Below are 24,435 nucleotides of genomic sequence, written 5' to 3'. Positions count from 1 at the left end.
TTATCAGAACGCTCTTATCCAGAGCGACTTACAAATTGGTGAATTCACCTTCTGACATCAGTGGAACAGCCACTTTACAATAGTGCATCTAAATCATTTAATTGGGGGGTGAGAAGGATTGTTTTTACAATAGTGCATCTAAATCATTTATGGGGGGTGAGAAGGATTGCTTTATCCTATCCTTGGTATTCCTTGAAGAGGTGGGGTTTCAGGTGTCTCCGGAAGGTAGCAACACCCACCAGTAGCACGCGCTCCAGCAGAGGTCACCCCCAAAGCCAATTCCTCCTTTGGCCACCTTTACTTCCAGTTCTCTGCTGATTGACTCCGCTGTCCTGGCGTCGTGAGGGAGTTTGTTCCACCATTGGGGGGCCAGAGCAGCGAACAGTTTTGACTGGGCTGAGCGGTAACTGTACTTCCTCAGTGGTAGGGAGGCGAGCAGGCCAGAGGTGGATGAACGCAGTGCCCTTGTTTGGGTGTAGGGCCTGATCAGAGCCTGGATCCTGCGGTGCCGTTCCCCTCACAGCTCCGTAGGCAAGCACCATGGTCTTGTAGCGGATGCTATATTGTAAGCTTCAACTGGAAGCCAGTGGAGATTTAGCGGAGGAGCGGGGTGACGTGAGAGAACTTGGGAAGGTTGAACACCAGACGGGCTGCGGAGTTCTGGATGAGTTGTCAGGGGTTTAATGGCACAGGCAAGGGAGCCCAGCCAACATAAAGTTGCAGTAATCCAGACGGGAGATGACAAGTGCCTGGATTAGGACCTGCGCCGCTTCCTGTGTGAGGCCATTATACACAGGCAGTTAGAAAGGCCAAGGCTAGCTTTTTTTTGATTCTCTATTGAAGCAGTAGCAGAAATTTGCTTCCTGCAACACTAACTCAAAAAGTTCTGGGACACTGTAAAGTCCATGGAGAATAAGAACACCTCCTCCCAGCTGCCCACTGCACTGAAGATAGGAAACACTGTCACCACTGATAAATCCACCATAATTGAGAATTTCAATTAGCAGTTTTTCTACGGCTGGCCATGCTTTCCACCTGGCTACTCCTACCCCGGGCAACAGCACTGCACCCCCCACAGCAATCAGGGTTAAGCCTTCCCCATTTCTCCTTCTTCCAAATCCGTTCAGCTGATGTTCTGAAAGAGCTGCAAAATCTGGATCCCTACAAATCAGCCGGGCTAGACAATCTGGACCCTTTCTTTCTAAAATTATCTGCCGAAATTGTTGCCACCCCTATTACTAGCCTGTTCAACCTCTCTTTCGTGTCGTCTGAGATCCCCAAAGATTGGAAACCAGCTGCGGTCATCCCCCTCTTCAAAGGGGGGGACACTCTTGACCCAAACTGCTACAGACCTATAGCCTCTCCTTCCAGTTCTCTGCTGCCAATGACTGGAACGAACTACAAAAAGCACTGAAACTGGAAACATTTATCTCCCTCCCTAGCTTTAAGCACCAACTGTCAGAGCAGCTCACAGATTACTGCACCTGTACATAGCCCACCTATATTTTAGCGCAAACAACTACCTCTTTCCCTACTGTATTTAATTTATTTATTTTGCTCCTTTGCACCCCATTATTTTTATTTCTACTTTGCACATTCTTCCATTGCAAATCTACCATTCCAGTGTTTTACTTGCTAAATTGTATTTACTTTGCCACCATGGCCTTTTTTTGCCTTTACCTCCCTTATCTCACCTCAATTGCTCACATCGTATATAGACTTGTTTATACTGTATTATTGACTGTGTGTTTGTTTTGCTCCAGGTGTAACTCTGTGTCGTTGTATGTGTCGAACTGCTTTGCTTTATCTTGGCCAGGTCGCAATTGTAAGTGAGAACTTGTTCTCAACTTGCCTACCTGGTTAAATAAAGGTGAAATAAATAAATAAAATAAAATTAGACCATTACTAGGTCCCGGCTGACCCTATTAGACCATTACTAGGTCCTCGCTGACCCCATTAGACCATTACTAGGTCCCAGCTGACCCCATTAGACCATTACTAGGTCCTGGCTGACCCCAGGACCCTGGCTGACCCCATTAGACCATTACTAGGTCCTGGCTGACACCATTAGACCATTACTAGGTCCTGGCTGACCCTATTAGACCATTACTAGGTCCTGGCTGACCCCATTAGACCATTACTAGGTCCTGGCTGACCCCATTAGACCATTACTAGGTCATGGCTGACCCCATTAGACCATTACTAGGTCCTGGCTGACCCCATTAGACCATTACTAGGTCCTGGCTGACCCCATTAGACCATTACTAGGTCCCGGCTGACCCCATTAGACCATTACTGGGTCCCGGCTGACCCCATTAGACCATTACTAGATCCTGGCTGACCCCATTAGACCATTACTAGGTCCTGGCTGACCCCATTAGACTATTACTAGGTCCTGGCTGACCCCATTAGACCATTACTAGGTCATGGCTGACCCCATTAGACCATTACTAGGCCCTGGCTGACACCATTAGACCATTACTAGGCCCCTGCTGACCCCATTAGACCATTACTAGGTCCCGGCTGACCCCATTAGACCATTACTAGGACCCCCGGCTGACCCCATTAGACAATTACTAGGTCCTGGCTGACCCCAGTAGACCATTACTAGGTCCTGGCTGACCATTACTAGGCCCCTGCTGACCCCATTAGACAATTACTAAGTCATGGCTGACCCCATTAGACCATTACTAGGCCCTGGCTGACCCCATTAGACCATTACTAGGTCCTGGCTGACCCCATTAGACCATTACTAGGTCCTGGCTGACCCCATTAGACCATTACTAGGTCCTGGCTGACCCCATTAGACCATTACTAGGTCCTGGCTGACCCCATTAGACCATTACTAGGTCCTAACCCTAGTTGTGTTTGATCGTGTCAAACCCCAGCCATAACTGTCCATATATCATTGTATTATTACCATGAGCCACAGTATCAGTATGTCTATACTGTCTAGAAACCTTCTGTCCTCTACTAGTTACTACCAGCACAAGGCTGTCTTTGTAGCTGCCCACTAATATGGACGAAGCTGAGCCTTATGCAGTGGAAAGAGACATTTATATTGTTGTTGGACAGCACCAGTCGTCAGCATTCGCTCTGCCTGGGTCTGCCAGTCGCACTTAAGTCACTTCTCCTCTTCCAAGAATTCCCCCTCGCATGGGAACAAAGAGCTCAAACAGTTGGAGTCCGAGTTCCCGACAAAGAAGTACTGGGACTTTTGTTTCGACGGGCAGAGTTAGACTTTTTCACAGCATCGTGCTTGTTCCTTTTAAGAGGCTGTTTGACCAAATCTCAGGGTAACTCAATCCAAGCGCGTTATGTTCTCTCTAATAAAGAGCGTCTCGCCAATAATTCACAGTGGGTCACAGTGACATGTAGGCTACCTCCAGGTCACATTGAGAAGCTGGCAGAGGAGAGCAGAGCACTCTGACAGTCATCAGATTGTTGGGGAGGCTCTACTGTTTCTCCCTTTTCTTTCCCTTTATACTCTCTCTCTCTCTCTCGTTATACTCTCTCTTTATACTCTCTCTCTCTTTATACTCTCTTTATACTCTCTCTCTCTTTATATACTCTCTCTCTTTATACTCTCTTTATACTCTCTCTCTCTCGTTATACTCTCTCTCTCTTTATACTCTCTTTATACTCTCTCTCTCTTTATACTCTCTCTCTCTCTCTTTATACTCTCTCTCTCTTTATACTCTCTTTATACTCTCTCTCTCTTTATACTCTCTCTCTCTCTTTATACTCTCTCTCTCTCTTTATACTCTCTTTATACTCTCTCTTTCTTTATACTCTCTCTTTCTTTATACTCTCTCTCTTTATACTCTCTTTATACTCTCTGTTTCTTTATACTCTCTCTTCATACTCTCTCTCTCTTTATACTCTCTTTATACTCTCTCTCTATACTCTCTCTCTCTCGTTATACTCTCTCTTTATACTCTCTCTCTCTTTATACTCTCTTTATACTCTCTCTCTCTTTATATGCTCTCTCTCTTTATACTCTCTCTTTATACTCTCTACTCTTTATACTCTCTCTCTCTTTATACTCTCCATTTTTATACTCTCTCTCTTTATACTCTCTCTCTTTATACTCTCTCTTTTTATACCCTCTCTCTCTTTATACTCTCTCTCTTTATACTCTCTCTCTCTCTCTTTATACTCTCTCTCTCTTTATACTCTCTCCCTCTTTATACTCTCTCCCTCTTTATACTCTCTCTCTCTTTATACTTTCTCTCTCTATATATACTCTCTCTCTTTTTATACTCTCTCTCTCTCTCTCTTTATACTCTCTCTCTTTATACTCTCTCTCTGTTTATACTCTCTCTCTCTCTTTATACTCTCTCTTTATACTCTCTCGTTTTATACTCTCTCTCTCTCTCTTTATACTCTCTACTCTTTATACTCTCTCTCTCTCTTTATACTCTCTCCCTCTTTATACTCTCTCTCTCTTTATACTTTCTCTCTTTATACTCTCTCTCTCTCTCTTTATACTCTCTCCCTCTTTATACTTTCCCTCTCTCTCTTTATACTCTCTCTCTTTATACTCTCTCCCTCTTTATACTCTCTCTCTCTTTATACTTTCTCTCTCTATTTATACTCTCTCTCTTTATACTCTCTCTCTCTTTATACTCTCTCTCTTTATACTCTCTCTCTCTTTATACTATCTATCTCTTTATACTTTCTCTCTCTCTCTATACTCTCTCCCTTTCTTTCTCTCTCCCTTTCTTTCTCTCTCCTCTTTCTTACTCTCTCTCTCTTTATACTCTCTCTACTCTCTCTTTATACTTTATCTCTCTACTCTTTATATTCGCTCTTTATCTCTTTATACTCTCTACTTGTTATACTCTCTCTCTCTCTTTATACTCTCTCTCTTTATACTCTCTCTCTTCATACTCTCTCTCTCTTTATACTCTCTCTCTTTATACTCTCTTCTCTTTATACTCTCTACTCTTTATACTCTCTATTTTTATACTCTCTACTCTTTATACTCTCTATTTTTATACTCTCTCTCTCTTTATACTCTCTCTCTCTCTTTATCTCTTTATCTCTCTCTCTTTATACTCTCTCTTTATACTCTCTCTTTATACTCTCTCTCTTTATACTCTCTCTCTTTATACTCTCTTTATACTCTCTCTCTTTATACTCTCTCTCTTTATAGTCTCTCTCTCTTTATAGTCTCTTTCTTTATACTCTCTCTCTTTATACTATCTCTCTTTATCCTTTCTCTCTATATACTCTCTCTCTTTATACTCTCTCTCTCTTTATACTCTCTCTCTTTATAGTCTCTCTTCTTTATACTCTCTCTCCCTTTATACTCTCTCTCTTTATAGTCTCTCTCTCTTTATAGTCTCTTTCTTTATACTCTCTCTCTTTATACTATCTCTCTTTATCCTTTCTCTCTATATACTCTCTCTCTTTATACTCTCTCTCTCTTTATACTCTCTCTCTCTTTATACTCTCTTCATACGCTCTCTCTCTCTTTATACGCTCTCTCTCTTTATACTCTCTCTCTCTCTACCCTCTCCATCTCTCTCCCCATCAGCTTCCTCTTCCTCTCTAGTAGTTTGGACGCTACAGGCCCTTATTTTTCTGGAGGATGATCCATGGCACCCGAGGCTAAGGACTCTTGGCCTGTTTGTGTAGGTGTGTGTGAAGGTGTATATGTGTGTGGGAAAGCGTGCGTATGTACGTGTGAACTTGCTTGCAAGAGTGTATGTGTTTTTGCGAGCTGTGTGTGTGTGTGTGTGTGTGTGTGTGTGTGTGTGTGTGTGTGTGTGTGTGTGTGTGTGTGTGTGTGTGTGTGTGTGTGTGTGTGTGTGTGTGTGTGTGTGTGTGTGTGTGTTGTGCCTGGGCTCTGGACTCGGGATAGAGTCATTCTCTCTCCTCTTTATTAATCTACTGTTAAAGCCCTTAATGAGGAACTGGCAGTGCTGCTTCATTCCTCACAGCTCACTCTGCACACTCACTGCATCAGCATTCCCAACCAAAGGAAAATGTCTAAATATTCAGAGAGCGTTTCCACTCTGATTCGGACATTGATTTAGTTTCCTTTGAGATTTTGGTGTATCTCTACTGAGCACTGGGCACGTTAGTTTATTGTGATCCTTTATTTCTGATTGTGAATAGTGTGTATCAGTCATTGTGTCTGGAAAATGCTTTAAGCCAAAGCGCCAGTGTCAGAAGAACTCCAATGTATTGGCGAGTCGATGAAAGATCAGTCTAAACCAAGCTCATAACAGAGGACATCCATGTTTCACTGTTCACTCATTTCAGACAATTGTACAAACTCAGAAAAAGTGGAATGGACATTTCATTACCGATTCTCTTTCCATATATAATTACTTTGGTGAGAGTCCAGCGGTGCTTAATTGTTAAAAGGAGTGTCCCAGTACTACGTCCCAAATGGCACCCTATTCCCTATGAAGTGCACTACTTTAGATCAGGGCCCATAGAGCTTTGATAAATAGCAGTGCACTATGTAGGGAATAGGGTACCATTTGGGATGTAGTTCTAGTGCTGCCAGAGGGAAAAATAGATTTCTCAAACAGCGGAAAATAGCATTAGCACTCCACTTGTCTATAAACCTCTCGCCTCGTTAGAACAGAAGACTCGCCCCTCTCAGCCACAGGCTTGGAGAAAAACTATGAAAAGGGCAAGTGTCTGAAAAGGCAGCACTTTAGCAGGGGAACACATTTGGCACGGGTTCAACTGAAATGAAAGAGGTCTATCGTACGCTTATCAGGCTGGATATTGAGGTGTGTGTGTGTGTGTGTGTGTGTGTGTGTGTGTGTGTGTGTGTGTGTGTGTGTGTGTGTGTGTGTGTGTGTGTGTGTGTGTGTGTATATAGTTTTAGCTGTACATGACATTAAACGCTGTGACAGTTTAGGAGACCTGTGGATGTGCTCACTACTCCTTCCCTGCAGCACACTAAAACATACAGTACATTCGTTAAGTCTTCAGACCCATTCCGTTTTCCACATTTTGTTATGTTACAGCCTTATTCTAAAATGGATTAAATACAAATGTACGCACATCAATCTACGCACATTAACCAATAATAACAAAGTGAAAACAGATTTTTAGACAAAAGAGGATGATGAGGAGTTGCAGTGATGTATCTGACAATGAGGTCTGACAGTCTACCTCTCTCTCTCTCTCTCTCTCCTTTTCTCTCTCTTTCTCTCGCTCTTTCTCTCTCGCTCTCTCTCTCTTCATCTCCCTCTCCCTCTCTTTCTCCCTCTCCCTCTCTGCCCTGGCCTGAATGCCAAGTGTCACATCTGGATTAAACCTGATACCATCCCCACAGTTTTTCAGCAGCAGAAACTGGGAGACGAGTCAGGATTGAGGGCAAGATGAACAGAGCAACGTACAGACAGATCCTTGATGAAAACCTGCTCCAGAGCGCTCAGGACCTCAGACTGGGATGAAGGTTCACCTTCCAACAGGACAACGACCTTAAGAACATAACCAAGACAATGCAGGAGTGGCTTCGGGACAAGTCTCTGTATGTCCTTGAGTGGCCCAGCCAGAGCCCGGACTTGAACTCAATCAAACATCTCTGGAGGGACATCCAACCTGACAGAGCTTGAGAGGATCTACAGAGAAGAATGGGAGAAACTCCCCAAATACGAAAGGTGTGCCAAAGCTTGTAGCGTCATACTCAAGAAGACTGGCAGTTGTATTTGCTACCAAAGGGGCTTCAACAAAGTACTGAGTAAAGGTTCTGAATAATTATGTAAAGGTGATATTTGTGATATATTTGTTATAAATTAGAAAAAATGTCTAAAAACCTGTTTTTGCTTTGTCATTATGATGTATTGTGTGTAGATTGATGAGGTTTAAAAAACAACATTTTAGAATAAGGCTGTAACGTAACAAAATAGGTGAAGGGGTCTGTATACTTTCCGAATGCCCTGTATATACTGCTGTATTGGTTCACAGCATGGTTTATATGTGTGCACCACACAAACACACACACTGTGTTGTATGTATCAAGAGTTTCATAGTAGGAGTGCAGATTTAGGATCAGTTTTGCCTTGTAGATTAGAATGAATGAATGAATAATATTACATGGCGAGAAGGGACCTGAAGGGACCTGATCTTAGATCATCACTCCAACTCCTACTGAAACGCTTGATACATAAGGATCCAAGTCGATGGGAGTGTTCTGTTAGCAATAATACTGCTCTTTTTAACCCCTGTCACTACTACAGGTTGACGTTCACTGACATGAATATTGCTCTGGAGGCAGAACTGAGCAACTTCCACTAGATGCAAAGTTAAAATTGTCTATATCGTAAAAATGTATTAAAACAAAAATGTGCTTTTTGGTCTTCATTTAAGGTTGGTTTAGGCATTAGATTTTAGCGGTGTGGTTATGGTTATGGTTAAAATCGGATTTCATCACTTTGTGGCTTCGTGACCACTCTGCAGAGCTGCCTCCGGTACATGAGTCATCCCAATAAATGCCAATCTGCGAGGGAGTACGGAGTGGGTGAACCGGGAGGAAAGGTTCACACACACATTCTGTGCTACTTGTACTTTACCTGTGAGAGGTTTACAGATATAGAGACACTGGGTGGGGCTTGGAGGGGGTGTTAACGTGACTGTCACAAGGTATTTCTACAGTAGACATCAGATGTCATCACCTGGTTGGAGGGGGTGTTAACGGGTCACAAGGTGTTTCTACAGTAGATATCAGATGTTATCACCTGGTTGAAAGGGAGGGGGTGTTAACGTGACTGTCACAAGGTGTTTCTACAGTAGATATCAGATGTTATCACCTGGTTGGAGGGGGTGTTAACATGACTGTCACAAGGTATTTCTACAGTAGATATCAGATGTTATCACCTGGTTGGAGGGGGTGTTAACGTGACTGTCACAAGGTATTTCTACAGTAGATATCAGATGTTATCACCTGGTTGGAGGGGAGGGGGGTGTTAATGTGACTGTCACAAGGTATTTCTACAGTAGACATCAGATGTTATCACCTGGTTGGAAGGGGAGGGGAGTGTTAACGTGACTGTCACAAGGTGTTTCTACAGTAGATATCAGATGTTATCACCTGGTTGGAGGGGGGTGTTAACGTGACTGTCACAAGGTATTTCTACAGTAGATATCAGATGTTATCACCTGGTTGGAAGGGGAGGGGAGTGTTAACGTGACTGTCACAAGGTGTTTCTACAGTAGATATCAGATGTTATCACCTGGTTGGAAGGGGAGGGGAGTGTTAACGTGACTGTCACAAGGTGTTTCTACAGTAGATATCAGATGTTATCACCTGGTTGGAAGGGGAGGGAGTGTTAACGTGACTGTCACAAGGTGTTTCTACAGTAGATATCAGATGTTATCACCTGGTTGGAGGGGGGTGTTAACGTGACTGTCACAAGGTGTTTCTACAGTAGACATCAGATGTTATCACCTGGTTGGAGGGGTGTTAACGTGACTGTCACAAGGTGTTTCTACAGTAGATATCAGATGTTATCACCTGGTTGGAAGGGGTGTTAATGTGACTGTCACAAGGTGTTTCTACAGTAGATATCAGATGTTATCACCTGGTTGGAGGGGGGTGTTAATGTGACTGTCACAAGGTGTTTCTACAGTAGACATCAGATGTTATCACCTGGTTGGAGGGGGGTGTTAACGTGACTGTCACAAGGTGTTTCTACAGTAGATATCAGATGTTATCACCTGGTTGCAGGGGGAGGGGGGTGTTAACGTGACTGTCACAAGGTGTTTCTACAGTAGATATCAGATGTTATCACCTGGTTGGAGGGGGGTGTTAACGTGACTGTCACAAGGTATTTCTACAGTAGATATCAGATGTTATCACCTGGTTGGAGACGGAGGGGGGTGTTAACGTGACTGTCACAATGTGTTTCTTCAGTAGATATCAGATGTTATCACCTGGTTGGAGGGGGGTGTTAACATGACTGTCACAAGGTATTTCTACAGTAGATATCAGATGTTATCACCTGGTTGGAAGGGGAGGGGAGTGTTAACGTGACTGTCACAAGGTATTTCTACAGTAGATATCAGATGTTATCACCTGGTTGGAGGGGGGTGTTAACGTGACTGTCACAAGGTGTTTCTACAGTAGATATCAGATGTTATCACCTGGTTGGAGGGGGAGGGGGTGTTGACTGTCACAAGGTATTTCTACAGTAGATATCAGATGTTATCACCTGGTTGGAGGGGGAGGGGGGTGTTAACGTGACTGTCACAAGGTGTTTCTACAGTAGATATCAGATGTTATCACCTGGTTGGAGGGGGGTGTTAACGTGACTGTCACAAGGTGTTTCTACAGTAGATATCAGATGTTATCACCTGGTTGGAGGGGGTGTTAACGTGACTGTCACAAGGTGTTTCTACAGTAGATATCAGATGTTATCACCTGGTTGGAGGGGGTGTTAACGTGACTGTCACAAGGTGTTTCTACAGTAGATATCAGATGTTATCACCTGGTTGGAGGGGGTGTTAACGTGACTGTCACAAGGTGTTTCTACAGTAGATATCAGATGTTATCACCTGGTTGAGGGGGAGGGGGTGTTAACGTGACTGTCACAAGGTGTTTCTACAGTAGATATCAGATGTTATCACCTGGTTGGAGGGGAGGGGGTGTTAACGTGACTGTCACAAGGTGTTTCTACAGTAGATATCAGATGTTATCACCTGGTTGGAGGGGGTGTTAACGTGACTGTCACAAGGTGTTTCTTCAGTAGATATCAGATGTTATCACCTGGTTGGAGGGGGTGTTAACATGACTGTCACAAGGTGTTTCTACAGTAGATATCAGATGTTATCACCTGGTTGGAGGGGGTGTTAACATGACTGTCACAAGGTGTTTCTACAGTAGATATCAGATGTTATCACCTGGTTGGAGGGGGAGGGGGGTGTTAACGTGACTGTCACAAGGTGTTTCTACAGTAGATATCAGATGTTATCACCTGGTTGGAGGGGGAGGGGGGGTGTTAACGTGACTGTCACAAGGTGTTTCTACAGTAGATATCAGATGTTATCACCTGGTTGGAGGGGGGGTGTTAACGTGACTGTCACTGGTTGGAAACGTGACTGTGTTTCTACAGTAGATATCAGATGTTATCACCTGGTTGGAGGGGAGGGGGTGTTAACGTGACTGTCACAAGGTGTTTCTACAGTAGATATCAGATGTTATCACCTGGTTGGAGGGGAGGGGGTGTTAACGTGACTGTCACAAGGTGTTTCTACAGTAGATATCAGATGTTATCACCTGGTTGGAAGTGGAGGGGAGTGTTAATGTGACTGTCACAAGGTGTTTCTACAGTAGATATCAGATGTTATCACCTGGTTGGAGGGGGGGGTGTTAACGTGACTGTCACAAGGTGTTTCTACAGTAGATATCAGATGTTATCACCTGGTTGGAAGGGGAGGGGGTGTTAACGTGACTGTCACAAGGTGTTTCTACAGTAGATATCAGATGTTATCACCTGGTTGGAAGGGGGGGGTGTTAACATGACTGTCACAAGGTGTTTCTACAGTAGACATCAGATGTTATCACCTGGTTGGAAGGGGAGGGGAGTGTTAATGTGACTGTCACAAGGTGTTTCTACAGTAGATATCAGATGTTATCACCTGGTTGGAGGGGGGGTGTTAACGTAACTGTTACAAGGTATTTCTACAGTAGATATCAGATGTTATCACCTGGTTGGAGGGGGGTGTTAACATGACTGTCACAAGTTGTTTCTACAGTAGATATCAGATGTTATCACCTGGTTGGAAGGGGAGGGGGGTGTTAATGTGACTGTCACAAGGTGTTTCTACAGTAGATATCAGATGTTATCACCTGGTTGGAGGGGGGTGTTAACATGACTGTCACAAGGTGTTTCTACAGTAGATATCAGATGTTATCACCTGGTTGAAGGGGAGGGGAGTGTTAACGTGACTGTCACAAGGTATTTCTACAGTAGATATCAGATGTTATCACCTGGTTGGAGGGGGGTGTTAACATGACTGTCACAAGGTATTTCTACAGTAGATATCAGATATTATCACCTGGTTGGAGAGGGAGGGGGGTGTTAACGTGACTGTCACAAGGTGTTTCTACAGTAGATATCAGATGTTATCACCTGGTTGAAGGGGAGGGGGGTGTTAACATGACTGTCACAATGTGTTTCTACAGTAGATATCAGATGTTATCACCTGGTTGGAGAGGGAGGGGGGTGTTAACGTGACTGTCACAATGTGTTTCTTCAGTAGATATCAGATGTTATCACCTGGTTGGAGGGGGGTGTTAACATGACTGTCACAAGGTATTTCTACAGTAGATATCAGATGTTATCACCTGGTTGGAGAGGGAGGGGGTGTTAACGTGACTGTCACAATGTGTTTCTTCAGTAGATATCAGATGTTATCACCTGGTTGGAGGGGTGTTAACATGACTGTCACAAGGTATTTCTACAGTAGATATCAGATGTTATCACCTGGTTGGAGGGGGGGGGTGTTAACGTGACTGTCACAAGGTATTTCTACAGTAGATATCAGATGTTATCACCTGGTTGGAAGGGGGGTGTTAACGTGACTGTCACAAGGTGTTTCTACAGTAGATATCAGATGTTATCACCTGGTTGGAGGGGGGTGTTAACATGACTGTCACAAGGTGTTTCTACAGTAGATATCAGATGTTATCACCTGGTTGGAGGGGGGTGTTAACGTGACTGTCACAAGGTGTTTCTACAGTAGATATCAGATGTTATCACCTGGTTGGAGGGGGTGTTAACGTGACTGTCACAAGGTGTTTCTACAGTAGATATCAGATGTTATCACCTGGTTGGGGGGGTGTTAACGTGACTGTCACAAGGTGTTTCTACAGTAGATATCAGATGTTATCACCTGGTTGGAGGGGGGTGTTAACGTGACTGTCACAAGGTGTTTCTACAGTAGATATCAGATGTTATCACCTGGTTAGATGGGGAGTGGGGTGTTAACGTGACTGTCACAAGGTGTTTCTACAGTAGATATCAGATGTTATCACCTGGTTGGAGGGGGGTGTTAACGTTACTGTCACAAGGTATTTCTACAGTAGATATCAGATGTTATCACCTGGTTGGAGGGGGTGTTAACGTGACTGTCACAAGGTGTTTCTACAGTAGATATCAGATGTTATCACCTGGTTGGAGGGGGGTGTTAACATGACTGTCACAAGGTATTTCTACAGTAGATATCAGATGTTATCACCTGGTTGGAGATGGAGGGGGGTGTTAACGTGACTGTCACAATGTGTTTCTTCAGTAGATATCAGATGTTATCACCTGGTTGGAGGGGGGTGTTAACATGACTGTCACAAGGTATTTCTACAGTAGATATCAGATGTTATCACCTGGTTGGAGGGGGGTGTTAACATGACTGTCACAAGGTATTTCTACAGTAGATATCAGATGTTATCACCTGGTTGGAAGGGGGTGTTAACGTGACTGTCACAAGGTGTTTCTACAGTAGATATCAGATGTTATCACCTGGTTGGAGGGGGGTGTTAACGTGACTGTCACAAGGTGTTTCTACAGTAGATATCAGATGTTATCACCTGGTTGGAGGGGGGTGTTAACGTGACTGTCACAAGGTGTTTCTACAGTAGATATCAGATGTTATCACCTGGTTAGATGGGGAGTGGGGTGTTAACGTGACTGTCACAAGGTGTTTCTACAGTAGATATCAGATGTTATCACCTGGTTGGAGGGGGGTGTTAACGTGACTGTCACAAGGTATTTCTACAGTAGACATCAGATGTTATCACCTGGTTGGAGGGGGTGTTAACGTGACTGTCACAAGGTGTTTCTACAGTAGATATCAGATGTTATCACCTTGTTGGAGGGGGGTGTTTTAGTGACTGTCACAAGGTGTTTCTACAGTAGATATCAGATGTTATCACCTGTTTTATCTCTCCACTGGAAAACTAAACCTCAGATCAACGCTATGAGTCTGAGTAGAAAGTGATATGCCCCAGTGACACACACACACACACACACACGCGCACACACACACACACACACACACGTGTGAGCACAAATACACATATACACACATATATACACACACAAACCCTTCTTGCCTAATCTCATATTTGACTGCTGTAGGAGGTCATACTGTATTGGACACATTTTCTACTGTACTATATTCTACTGTACCTTATTCTACTGTACTATATTCTACTGTACTATATTCTACTGTACTATATTCTACTGTACTATAGTCTACTGTACTATATTCTACTGTACTGTATTCTACTCTACTATATTCTACTGTACTATATTCTACTGTACTATAGTCTACTGTACTATATTCTACTGTACTATATTCTACTGTGCTATAGTCTACTGTACTATAGTCTACTGTACTATATTCTACTGTACTGTATTCTACTGTACTGTATTCTACTGTACTATATTCTACTGTACTATATTCTACTGTACTATATTCTACTGTACTATAGTCTACTGTACTATATTCTACTGTACTATATTCTACTGTACTGTATTCTACTGTACTATATTCTACTGTACTATAGTCTACTGTATTATAGTCTACTGTACTATATTCTACTGTACTGTATTCTACTGTACTATATTCGACTGTACTGTATTCTACTGTACTATATTCTACTGTACTGTATTCTACTGTACTATATTCTACTGTACTGTATTCTACTGTACTATAGTCTACTGTACTATATTCTACTGTACTATATTCTACTGTACTATTGTCTACTGTACTATAGTCTACTGTACTATATTCTACTGTACTGTATTCTACTGTACTATATTCTACTGTACTATATTCTACTGTACTGTATTCTACTGTACTATATTCTACTGTACTATATTCTACTGTACTATAGTCTGCTGTACTATATTCTACTGTACTATATTCTACTGTACACTGTTGTTGTTGTTCTGTTTTCACATTAACACATTTAGAATTGGCACATTACAGACTGCAGAGGGAGAAATACGGGTTTTCATTTTTCCTCTCTGGTTACTAAACTCCAATTCCATGTTGCTCCTTGGAAGAACATTCCTTGTCACAGTCTTGGCCCACGTCCCAAATGGCACCCCATTCCTGTATAGTACACTACATTTGACCAGGGCCCCTAGGCTGTCACTTGGGACTCTGACCATGCTTTTACCGTCCAACGGTCACTCCAGGTTTTTCAACACTGCTACTTCTCGAGATACATCATCAGATACATTATTTCATTCCACTTTGAAACAAAATAGTTTCGACACAGTTCTATTTGACCTCGTAAAATTTGTTGTCATATGTTTTATTTTTTTACATGGACTGAATGCTTAATCGGTTGCTGGAAGTGTTTCAACACACTTTCCTTTGGCCTCACCAACCCCCTTCGTTGATAAGACACGGAAGGTCAGTATGATCTGCCAACTGAAGTAGAACTCCTACACGCTGGTTGTGTCCCAAAAGGGCACCTTATTCCCTACATGACAGAGCCCTATGGGGTCCCCGTCAAAGGTAGTGCACTATATAGGGAATAGGGTACCATTTAGGACCGGCCCAACTTTATTTACTGATGTTCATGTTCATGGTGAGATCTGAAGCCAAAAGGAGTTCATTGTACAAATCAACTGAAACAGGGAGGAAACAGTCACGCCAGCTCGATAATAAGAACAGGAAAAGATTGCTTCATTTGTTTATCCTAAAAGGGAAAAGAAACCTGCAGACTGCTCTTTCTCCTTACAAGCTTTTTAATTGTCTCCCTTTATTAAAGCTGACGTGTCAGTCGCTTGGCTTTCAGCAAAAGCTCTGACGAAGAGGAAGACACGTCAGCTTTAATAAAACAAGTGATACGAGGAAGAGCTAAGTGTGGGATGTCTTTACTTTAGGGTTGTCCCATTATTCCCACACTGCAGCAGGAAGTCAGGCGTGAGAGTGCTATCTCCCCAACAGCTTAGTGGACTATTGTTACACTCAGAAATGTGTCGTGTTGAGAGACCATCTATTAATTACGTCTGTATCTGCCGTATCTGTTTCCAGATTAACTAAGCGTGTTTTTAGGACATTTGGTGTATTGTATTCTAAGAGTGTCTTGTGTATTCTGAGGACATTTTATGTGATGACATTTTTTGTATTGTGGAGACATTTCTGTGTATTGTGCTGACATTTTAAGTATACTGTGGCAATTGTATGTATTCAGAAATTTGTTGAGATTTGGGTTATTATGGAGACATTTTTGCATTTGTTGAGTAGTCTAAATAAAATCTACATTGTCCTACAGCTGTGAAGACAGTGCTTGAAGTCCCCTTGGGAAGCAGGAGTTTGAGAGTCATCTCCAAGGGACCTGATGTCATAGGTGAGTACTTCACTGTTCAAGGGGCTGTCCAACCTGCACACACACACACACACACACACACACAAACAACCACACACACTTTCTCTTAGTCTCGCTTTCTCTCTAAACATCTGGGCTAACAAATGTTCTACTGGCAGCTGATCAGTGCTAGTGATTTATAGAGGAAGTCATCACGTTATGTCTAACTCTGCCCAGCACTGTGAGAATCACATACCACACTGACAACGAGCCACTCTGATATGTGCGCACACACGCACACACACACACACACACACACACACACACACACACACACACACACACACACACACACACACACACACACACACACACACACACACACACACACACACACACACACACACACGTCATGCTTTGCCATTCAAGAATGTTCAGAGATTCCAGAATGTTCCAACGAGGTTCTAAAAAGCAGTGCTGAGAGAGAAAGAGGGAGACAGAGTTCTCTCCTCTCCTCTCTGTTGGCTTGTGTTGGGAGCTCATGCATTTCAGATTTATGGGATGTATTTCCTATGTGTGAATGTGTGTGTGCGTGTGCATGTGAGAGCGCTCCGTGCATGTGTGCGAGACTGCTTCAAGTGTATGTCTGAGCACTGTGTGTGTGTGTGTGTGTGTGTGTGTGTGTGTGTGTGTGTGTGTGTGTGTGTGTGTGTGTGTGTGTGTGTGTGTGTGTGTGTGTGTGTGTGTGTGTGTGTGTGTGCGTGCGTGCGTGCGTGCGTGCGTGTGTGTGTGTGTGAATCTGTGTCTGTGTCTGAGTGTGTGTGTGTGTGCCTCTGATTCCACAGGAGACATGACTAACTCCAGCTGCCTTGTTGGTGGCCAACATCATAATACACCCCTACAACTCCACATGTTTAAGTGGATGTGTGTTTTGTCAGATGTTTCAAAACAAGGGTTTGGAGTGACCTTCGAATTACTTTAACAGATCGTTTATCAACTATCAGGAGACGAGCGAGGCCGACATGGAGAAGGAAAAGAACAGTGACGTAAAAAAAGCAGAACTGTCAAAAAAAACAGGAAAGGAGAGCAAAATAAAACCCAGTAAAGAAGAGCAGAATAAAACCCAGTAAAGGAGAGCAGAGTAAAACCCAGTAAAGGAGAGCAGAGTAAAACCCAGTAAAGGAGAGCAGAATAAAACCCAGTAAAGGAGAGCAGAGTAAAACCCGGTAAAGGAGAGCAGAGTATAATCCGGTAATAGGAGAGCAGAATAAAACCCAGTAAAGGAGAGCAGAGTAAAACCCGGTAAAGGAGAGCAGAGTAAAACCCAGTAAAGGAGAGCAGAGTAAAACCCGGTAAATGAGAGCAGAGTAAAACCCAGTAAAGGAGAGCAGAGTAAAACCCAGTAAAGGAGAGCAGAATAAAACCCGGTAAAGGAGAGCAGAGTAAAACCCGGTAAAGGAGAGCAGAGTAAAACCCAGTAAAGGAGAGCAGAGTAAAACCCAGTAAAGGAGAGCAGAGTAAAACCCAGTAAAGGAGAGCAGAGTAAAACCCGGTAAAGGAGAGCAGAGTAAAACCCAGTAAAGGAGAGCAGAGTAAAACCCGGTAAAGGAGAGCAGAGTAAAACCCAGTAAAGGAGAGCAGAGTAAAACCCGGTAAAGGAGAGCAGAGTAAAACCCAGTAAAGGAGAGCAGAGTAAAACCCGGTAAAGGAGAGCAGAGTAAAACCCAGTAAAGGAGAGCAGAGTAAAACCCAGTAAAGGAGAGCAGAATAAAACCCGGTAAAGGAGAGCAGAGTAAAACCCAGTAAAGGAGAGCAGAATAAAACCCAGTAAAAGAGAGCAGAGTAAAACCCGGTGAAGGAGAGCAGAATAAAACCCAGTAAAGGAGAGCAGAGTAAAACCCGGTAAAGGAGAGCAGAGTAAAACCCGGTAAAGGAGAGCAGAGTAAAACCCAGTAAAGGAGAGCAGAATAAAACCCGGTGAAGGAGAGCAGAGTAAAACCCGGTAAAGGAGAGCAGAGTAAAACCTGGTGAAGGAGAGCAGAGTAAAACCCGGTAAAGGAGAGCAGAGTAAAACCTGGTGAAGGAGAGCAGAGTAAAACCCGGTAAAGGAGAGCAGAGTAAAACCCGGTGAAGTAGAGCAGAGTAAAACCCAGTAAAGGAGAGCAGAGTAAAACCTGGTAAAGGAGAGCAGAATAAAACCCAATAAAAGAGAGCAGAGTAAAACCCTGTGAAGGAGAGCAGAATAAAACCCAGTAAAGGAGAGCAGAGTAAAACCTGGTAAAGGAGAGCAGAGTAAAACCCAGTAAAGGAGAGCAGAGTAAAACCTGGTAAAGGAGAGCAGAGTAAAACCCAGTAAAGGAGAGCAGAGTAAAACCCGGTAAAGGAGAGCAGAGTAAAACCCGGTAAAGGAGAGCAGAGTAAAACCCGGTAAAGGAGAGCAGAGTAAAACCCGGTAAAGGAGAGCAGAGTAAAAGTAAAGGAGAGCAGAGTAAAACCCGGTAAAGGAGAGCAGAGTAAAACCCGGTAAAGGAGAGCAGAGTAAAACCCGGTAAAGGAGAGCAGAGTAAAACCCGGTAAAGGAGAGCAGAGTAAAACCCGGTAAAGGAGAGCAGAGTAAAACCCGGTAAAGGAGAGCAGAGTAAAACCCGGTAAAGGAGAGCAGAGTAAAACCCAGTAAAGGAGAGCAGAGTAAAACCCGGTAAAGGAGAGCAGAGTAAAACCCAGTAAAGGAGAGCAGAGTAAAACCCAGTAAAGGAAGGTAAAGGAGAGCAGAGTAAAACCCAGTAAAGGAGAGCAGAGTAAAAGGTAAAGGAGAGCAGAGTAAAACCCAGTAAAGGAGAGCAGAGTAAAACCCAGTAAAGGAGAGCAGAGTAAAACCCAGTAAAGGAGAGCAGAGTAAAACCCGGTAAAGGAGAGCAGAGTAAAACCCGGTAAAGGAAGCAGAGTAAAACCCGGTAAAGGAGAGCAGAGTAAAACCCGGTAAAAGAGAGAGTAAAACCCGGTAAAGGAGAGCAGAGTAAAACCCGGTAAAGGAGAGCAGAGTAAAACCCGGTAAAGGAGAGCAGAGTAAAACCCGGTAAAGGAGAGCAGAGTAAAACCCAGAGTAAAACCCGGTAAAGGAGAGCAGAGTAAAACCCGGTAAAGGAGAGCAGAGTAAAACCCGGTAAAGGAGAGCAGAGTAAAACCCGGTAAAGGAGAGCAGAGTAAAACCCAGTAAAGGAGAGCAGAGTAAAACCCAGTAAAGGAAGCAGAGTAAAACCCAGTAAAGGAGAGCAGAGTAAAACCCAGTAAAGGAGAGCAGTAAAACCCGGTAAAGGAGAGCAGAGTAAAACCCGGTAAAGGAGAGCAGAGTAAAACCCAGTAAAGGAGAGCAGAGTAAAACCCGGTAAAGGAGAGCAGAGTAAAACCCGGTAAAGGAGAGCAGAGTAAAACCCGGTAAAGGAGAGCAGATTAAAACCCGATAAAGGAGTGCAGAGTAAAACCCAGTAAAGGAGAGCAGAGTAAAACCCAGTGAAGGAAGGTAAAAGAGCAGAGTAAAACCCGGTGAAGTAGAGAGTAAAACCCAGTAAAGGAGAGCAGAGTAAAACCTGGTAAAGGAGAGCAGAATAAAACCCCAGAGTAAAACCCGGTGAAGGAGAGCAGAATAAAACCCAGTAAAGGAGAGCAGAGTAAAACCCAGTAAAGGAGAGCAGAGTAAAACCCGGTAAAGGAGAGCAGAGCAGAATAAAACCCAATAAAGGAGAGCAGAGTAAAACCCAGTAAAGGAGAGCAGAGTAAAACCCGGTAAAGGAGAGCAGAATAAAACCCAGTAAAGGAGAGCAGAGTAAAACCCGGTAAAGGAGAGCAGAGTAAAACCCAGTAAAGGAGAGCAGAATAAAACCCAATAAAAGAGAGCAGAGTAAAACCCGGTGAAGGAGAGCAGAATAAAACCCAGTAAAGGAGAGCAGAGTAAAACCCGGTAAAGGAGAGCAGAGTAAAACCCGGTAAAGGAGAGCAGAGTAAAACCCAGTAAAGGAGAGCAGAATAAAACCCAATAAAGGAGAGCAGAGTAAAACCCGGTGAAGGAGAGCAGAATAAAACCCAGTAAAGGAGAGCAGAGTAAAACCCGGTAAAGGAGAGCAGAGTAAAACCCGGTGAAGGAGAGCAGAGTAAAACCCGGTGAAGGAGAGCAGAGTAAAACCCGGTAAAGGAGAGCAGAGTAAAACCCGGTAAAGGAGAGCAGAGTAAAACCCAGAGTAAAACCTGGTGAAGGAGAGCAGTAAAAGTAAAACCCGGTGAAGGAGAGCAGAGAGTAAAACCCTGGTAAAGGAGAAGGAGAGCAGAGTAAAACCCGAATAAAACCCAGTAAAGGAGAGCAGAGTAAAACCCGGTAAAGGAGAGCAGAGTAAAACCCAGTAAAGGAGAGCAGAGTAAAACCCAGAGTAAAAGTAAAGGAGAGCAGAGTAAAACCCGGTAAAGGAGAGCAGAGTAAAACCCGGTGAAGGAGAGCAGAGTAAAACCCGGTAAAGGAGAGCAGAGTAAAACCCGGTAAAGGAGAGCAGAGTAAAACCCGGTGAAGGAGAGCAGAGTAAAACCCGGTGAAGGAGAGCAGAGTAAAAGCTGATTTGAGAGATGTAAAGCCTCTGCAACCCAGCTTCAAGTTCACAAACTCCACTGAAATTGAATACTGTTAGGAGCGGTTTGAGTGAAGTGGTATCATATTTTCACCTTGGGGCTTTTCTTAAAAGGCTATTTGGCTTACAAATGGCTTATTTTTGTGATATGGCAAAGGGCTATGTTGTGGTTAATTATTTCAAGTTGTGAAATTCCAAATTCTCATTTGTGATGTACTGTATAATTGATGTTGAAAATCCATTAAACATGCCTGGGCCTTTGCAGAAACATTTGTTGAACGTGAATTGAGAGTTTGTTGAAATGTTAGTGATTCCATTCATCTCTAATGTAAAACATTGTTTTGGGAAGACGTTTGAATTTTCCCCCTCATAAAAGATTTTGTGAGAAACACATATGTTAGAGAAAGACAAATAAAGACAGAGAGAGGGGGATGACAAGAAGAACGGCCGATGCTGTGCTGTGGGACTGCTGAATATGAAATTACTCTTCACTGTTTATTTTCTCACACCCACTCAGTCGTTTGGCCAATAGACATTCAAAGAGTCATCACATTTATGACTGTCATTGGAGATGATGAAGTCTCTATTGTTAAATCTTTTTAATATTAAACTGTTAGCATCATGACCTTTATCTTAGCCTTGGTGTATTGGGTCCATATTCATAAAGTGTCTAAGAGTAGGAGTGCTGATCTAGGATCAGGTCCCCGTTGCCCATATACAGTGGGGCAAAAAAGTATTTAGTCAGCCACCAATTGTGCAAGTTCTCCCACTTAAAAAGATGAGAGAGGCCTGTAATTTTCATCATAGGTACACTTCAACTATGACAGACAAAATGAGAAAAAAATGCAGAAAATCACATTGTAGGATTTTTTATGAATTTACTTGCAAATTATGGTGGAAAATAAGTATTTGGTCACCTACAAACAAGCAAGATGTCTGGCTCTCACAGACCTGTAACTTCTTCTTTAAGAGGATCCTCTGTCCTCCACTCGTTACCTGTATTAATGGCACCTGTTTGAACTTGTTATCAGTATAAAAGACACCTGTCCACAACCTCAAACAGTCACACTCCAAACTCCACTATGGCCAAGACCAAAGAGCTGTCAAAGGACACCAGAAACAAAATTGTAGACCTGCACCAGGCTGGGAAGACTGAATCTGCAATAGGTAAGCAGCTTGGTTTGAAGAAATCAACTGTGGGAGCAATTATTAGGAAATGGAAGACATACAAGACAACTGACTATCTCCCTCGATCTGGGGCTCCACGCAAGATCTCAGCCCGTGGGGTCAAAATGATCACAAGAACAGTGAGCAAAAATCCCAGAACCACACGGGGGGACCTAGTGAATGACCTGCAGAGAGCTGGGACCAAAGTAACAAAGCCTACCATCAGTAACACACTACGCCGCCAGGGACGCCTGCACTACGCCTGCAGTGCCAGGCGTGTCCCCATGCTTAAGCCAGTACATGTCCAGGCCTGTCTGAAGTTTGCGAGAGAGCATTTGGATGATCCAGAAGAAGATTGGGAGAATGTCATATGGTCAGATGAAACCAAAATAGAACTTTTGGTAAAAACTCAACTCGTCATGTTTGGAGGACAAAGAATGCTGAGTTGCATCCAAAGAACGCCATACCTACTGTGAAGCATGGAGGTGGAAACATCATGCTTTGGGGCTGTTTTTCTGCAAAGGACTGATAAAGCAAAGAATGAATGGGGCCATGTATCGTGAGATTTTGAGTGAAAACCTCCTTGCATCAGCAAGGGCATTGAAGATGAAACGTGGCTGGGTCTTTCAACATGACAATGATCCCAAACACACCTCCCGGGCAACGAAGGAGTGGCTTCGTAAGAAGCATTTCAAGGTCCTGGAGTGGCCTAGCCAGTCTCCAGATCTCAACCCCATAGAAAATCTTTGGAGGGAGTTGAAAGTCTGTGTTGCCCAGCAACAGCCCCAAAACATCACTGCTCTAGAGGAGATCTGCATGGAGGAATGGGCCAAAATACCAGCAACAGTGTGTGAAAACCTTGTGAAGACTAACAGAAAACGTTTGACCCCTGTCATTGCCAACAAAGGGTATATAACAATCTATTCAGATAAACTTTTGTTATTGACCAAATACTTATTTTCCACCATAATTTGCAAATAAATTCATTAAAAATCCTACAATGTGATTTTCTGGAGAAAAAATAATCTCATTTTGTCTGTCATAGTTGAAGTGTACCTATGATGGAAATGACAGGCCTCTCTCATCTTTTTAAGTGGGAGAACTTGCACAATTGGTGGCTGACTAAATAATTTTTTGCCCCACTGTAAATCTTATACATTGTGATCTAAAAGGACAAACTAATCCCAGCACTCCTACTCCGATACACTTTATGAATATGGGCACTGGTCCATTCATGTATAGGTGGGAATCATGAGAGTGAGCGCACACACACACACACACACACACACACACACACACACACACACACACACACACACACACACACACACACACACACACACACACACACACACACACACACACACACACAACACAGCAAACAGTGTTAACTCGCCGAGCTGAAGGTTAGACGTTACTTCAGCAGCTTAACTACCGTCTGCTGTGTTCAGCTTTCAGACAAGGTTAAAACCACTCTCTGTGATCTACATCAACACCGTTATCAACTGTTCTTGGTGTGCAGAGTACTGCTGATGGACTTTATACATCCAGATTTACCTCATTATGTCTTTGTGTGTGTCTCTTTCTCTCTCCCCCCCCTTCACTCTCTCTCTCTCTCTCTCTCTCCTGCAGTAATCGAGACCCAGTCTCTGCAGGGTCATAGAGAGGAGCACAGTCTGGTCTCTCCCGGTTCCTACATCATCGGCAACACCACCGTGGACTACCAGAAAGGGACAGACAGACAGACGCTCAGGACACAAGGACCTCTGGGAGCCGATTACATCATCAAGGTGACATGAGGAAGAGGAGCTGATGGAAACGTCTACCTACATCATTCATGAGGGAAATGCATACCTACATCATCCCAGAGTCATTTCTCAATTTCTCTTATGATTCTGAAAGTCTTTTTTGTGTTCTTAGATGTTGTAATCTGAGTAACCATATCAATATTGTCTTTGTAAATGACCATTCTTTTACATCCACTCATGTCAGCATACTGAACAGATTCATGACAATTTTGTAGAGAAAGCCCTTGCCAATACATACATACACATTGCATGTTAGTGAAGTATGCTGATTACACCCACAAAGTCAGCTTACGTCCCAAATCCCACCATATTCCCTTTGTAGTGCACAACCTTTGACCTAGTTCACTTTTAAGTCGTGCACTTCAGGGGATTGGGTTCCATTTGGGACACTACCCAAGCTCTCTCTCATGTCATTGAGGTTATCAAAGCATTGCACAAACATGACACGACTCCCATTTCTGTGGCAATAAAACACTGCGTGCCATGGCTCTCCTAATCATCATCATCATCATCGTTAGCATCTTCATCATGATCATCATAGTCTGAAAAT

General features: G+C 43.3%; 1 protein-coding gene across 1 annotated transcript in view; it reads left to right on the top strand.

Moving 5' to 3' along the window:
• Positions 1–24,435, top strand: part of adamtsl3 (ADAMTS-like 3) — a 228,380-nt gene that overhangs the window by 120,654 nt on the left and 83,291 nt on the right. Inside the window, 2 exon segments of the mRNA XM_064984412.1 lie at positions 16,265–16,339; positions 23,710–23,867. Of these exon segments, the coding sequence (XP_064840484.1) occupies positions 16,265–16,339; positions 23,710–23,867 (233 nt within the window).

The sequence above is a fragment of the Oncorhynchus masou genome, chromosome 2, assembly GCF_036934945.1.
Source record: "Oncorhynchus masou masou isolate Uvic2021 chromosome 2, UVic_Omas_1.1, whole genome shotgun sequence".
Classification (NCBI taxonomy): domain Eukaryota; kingdom Metazoa; phylum Chordata; class Actinopteri; order Salmoniformes; family Salmonidae; genus Oncorhynchus; species Oncorhynchus masou.
The sequence above is the reverse complement of the archived record's forward strand: the minus strand, read 5'-3'. Positions and strand labels throughout refer to the sequence as shown.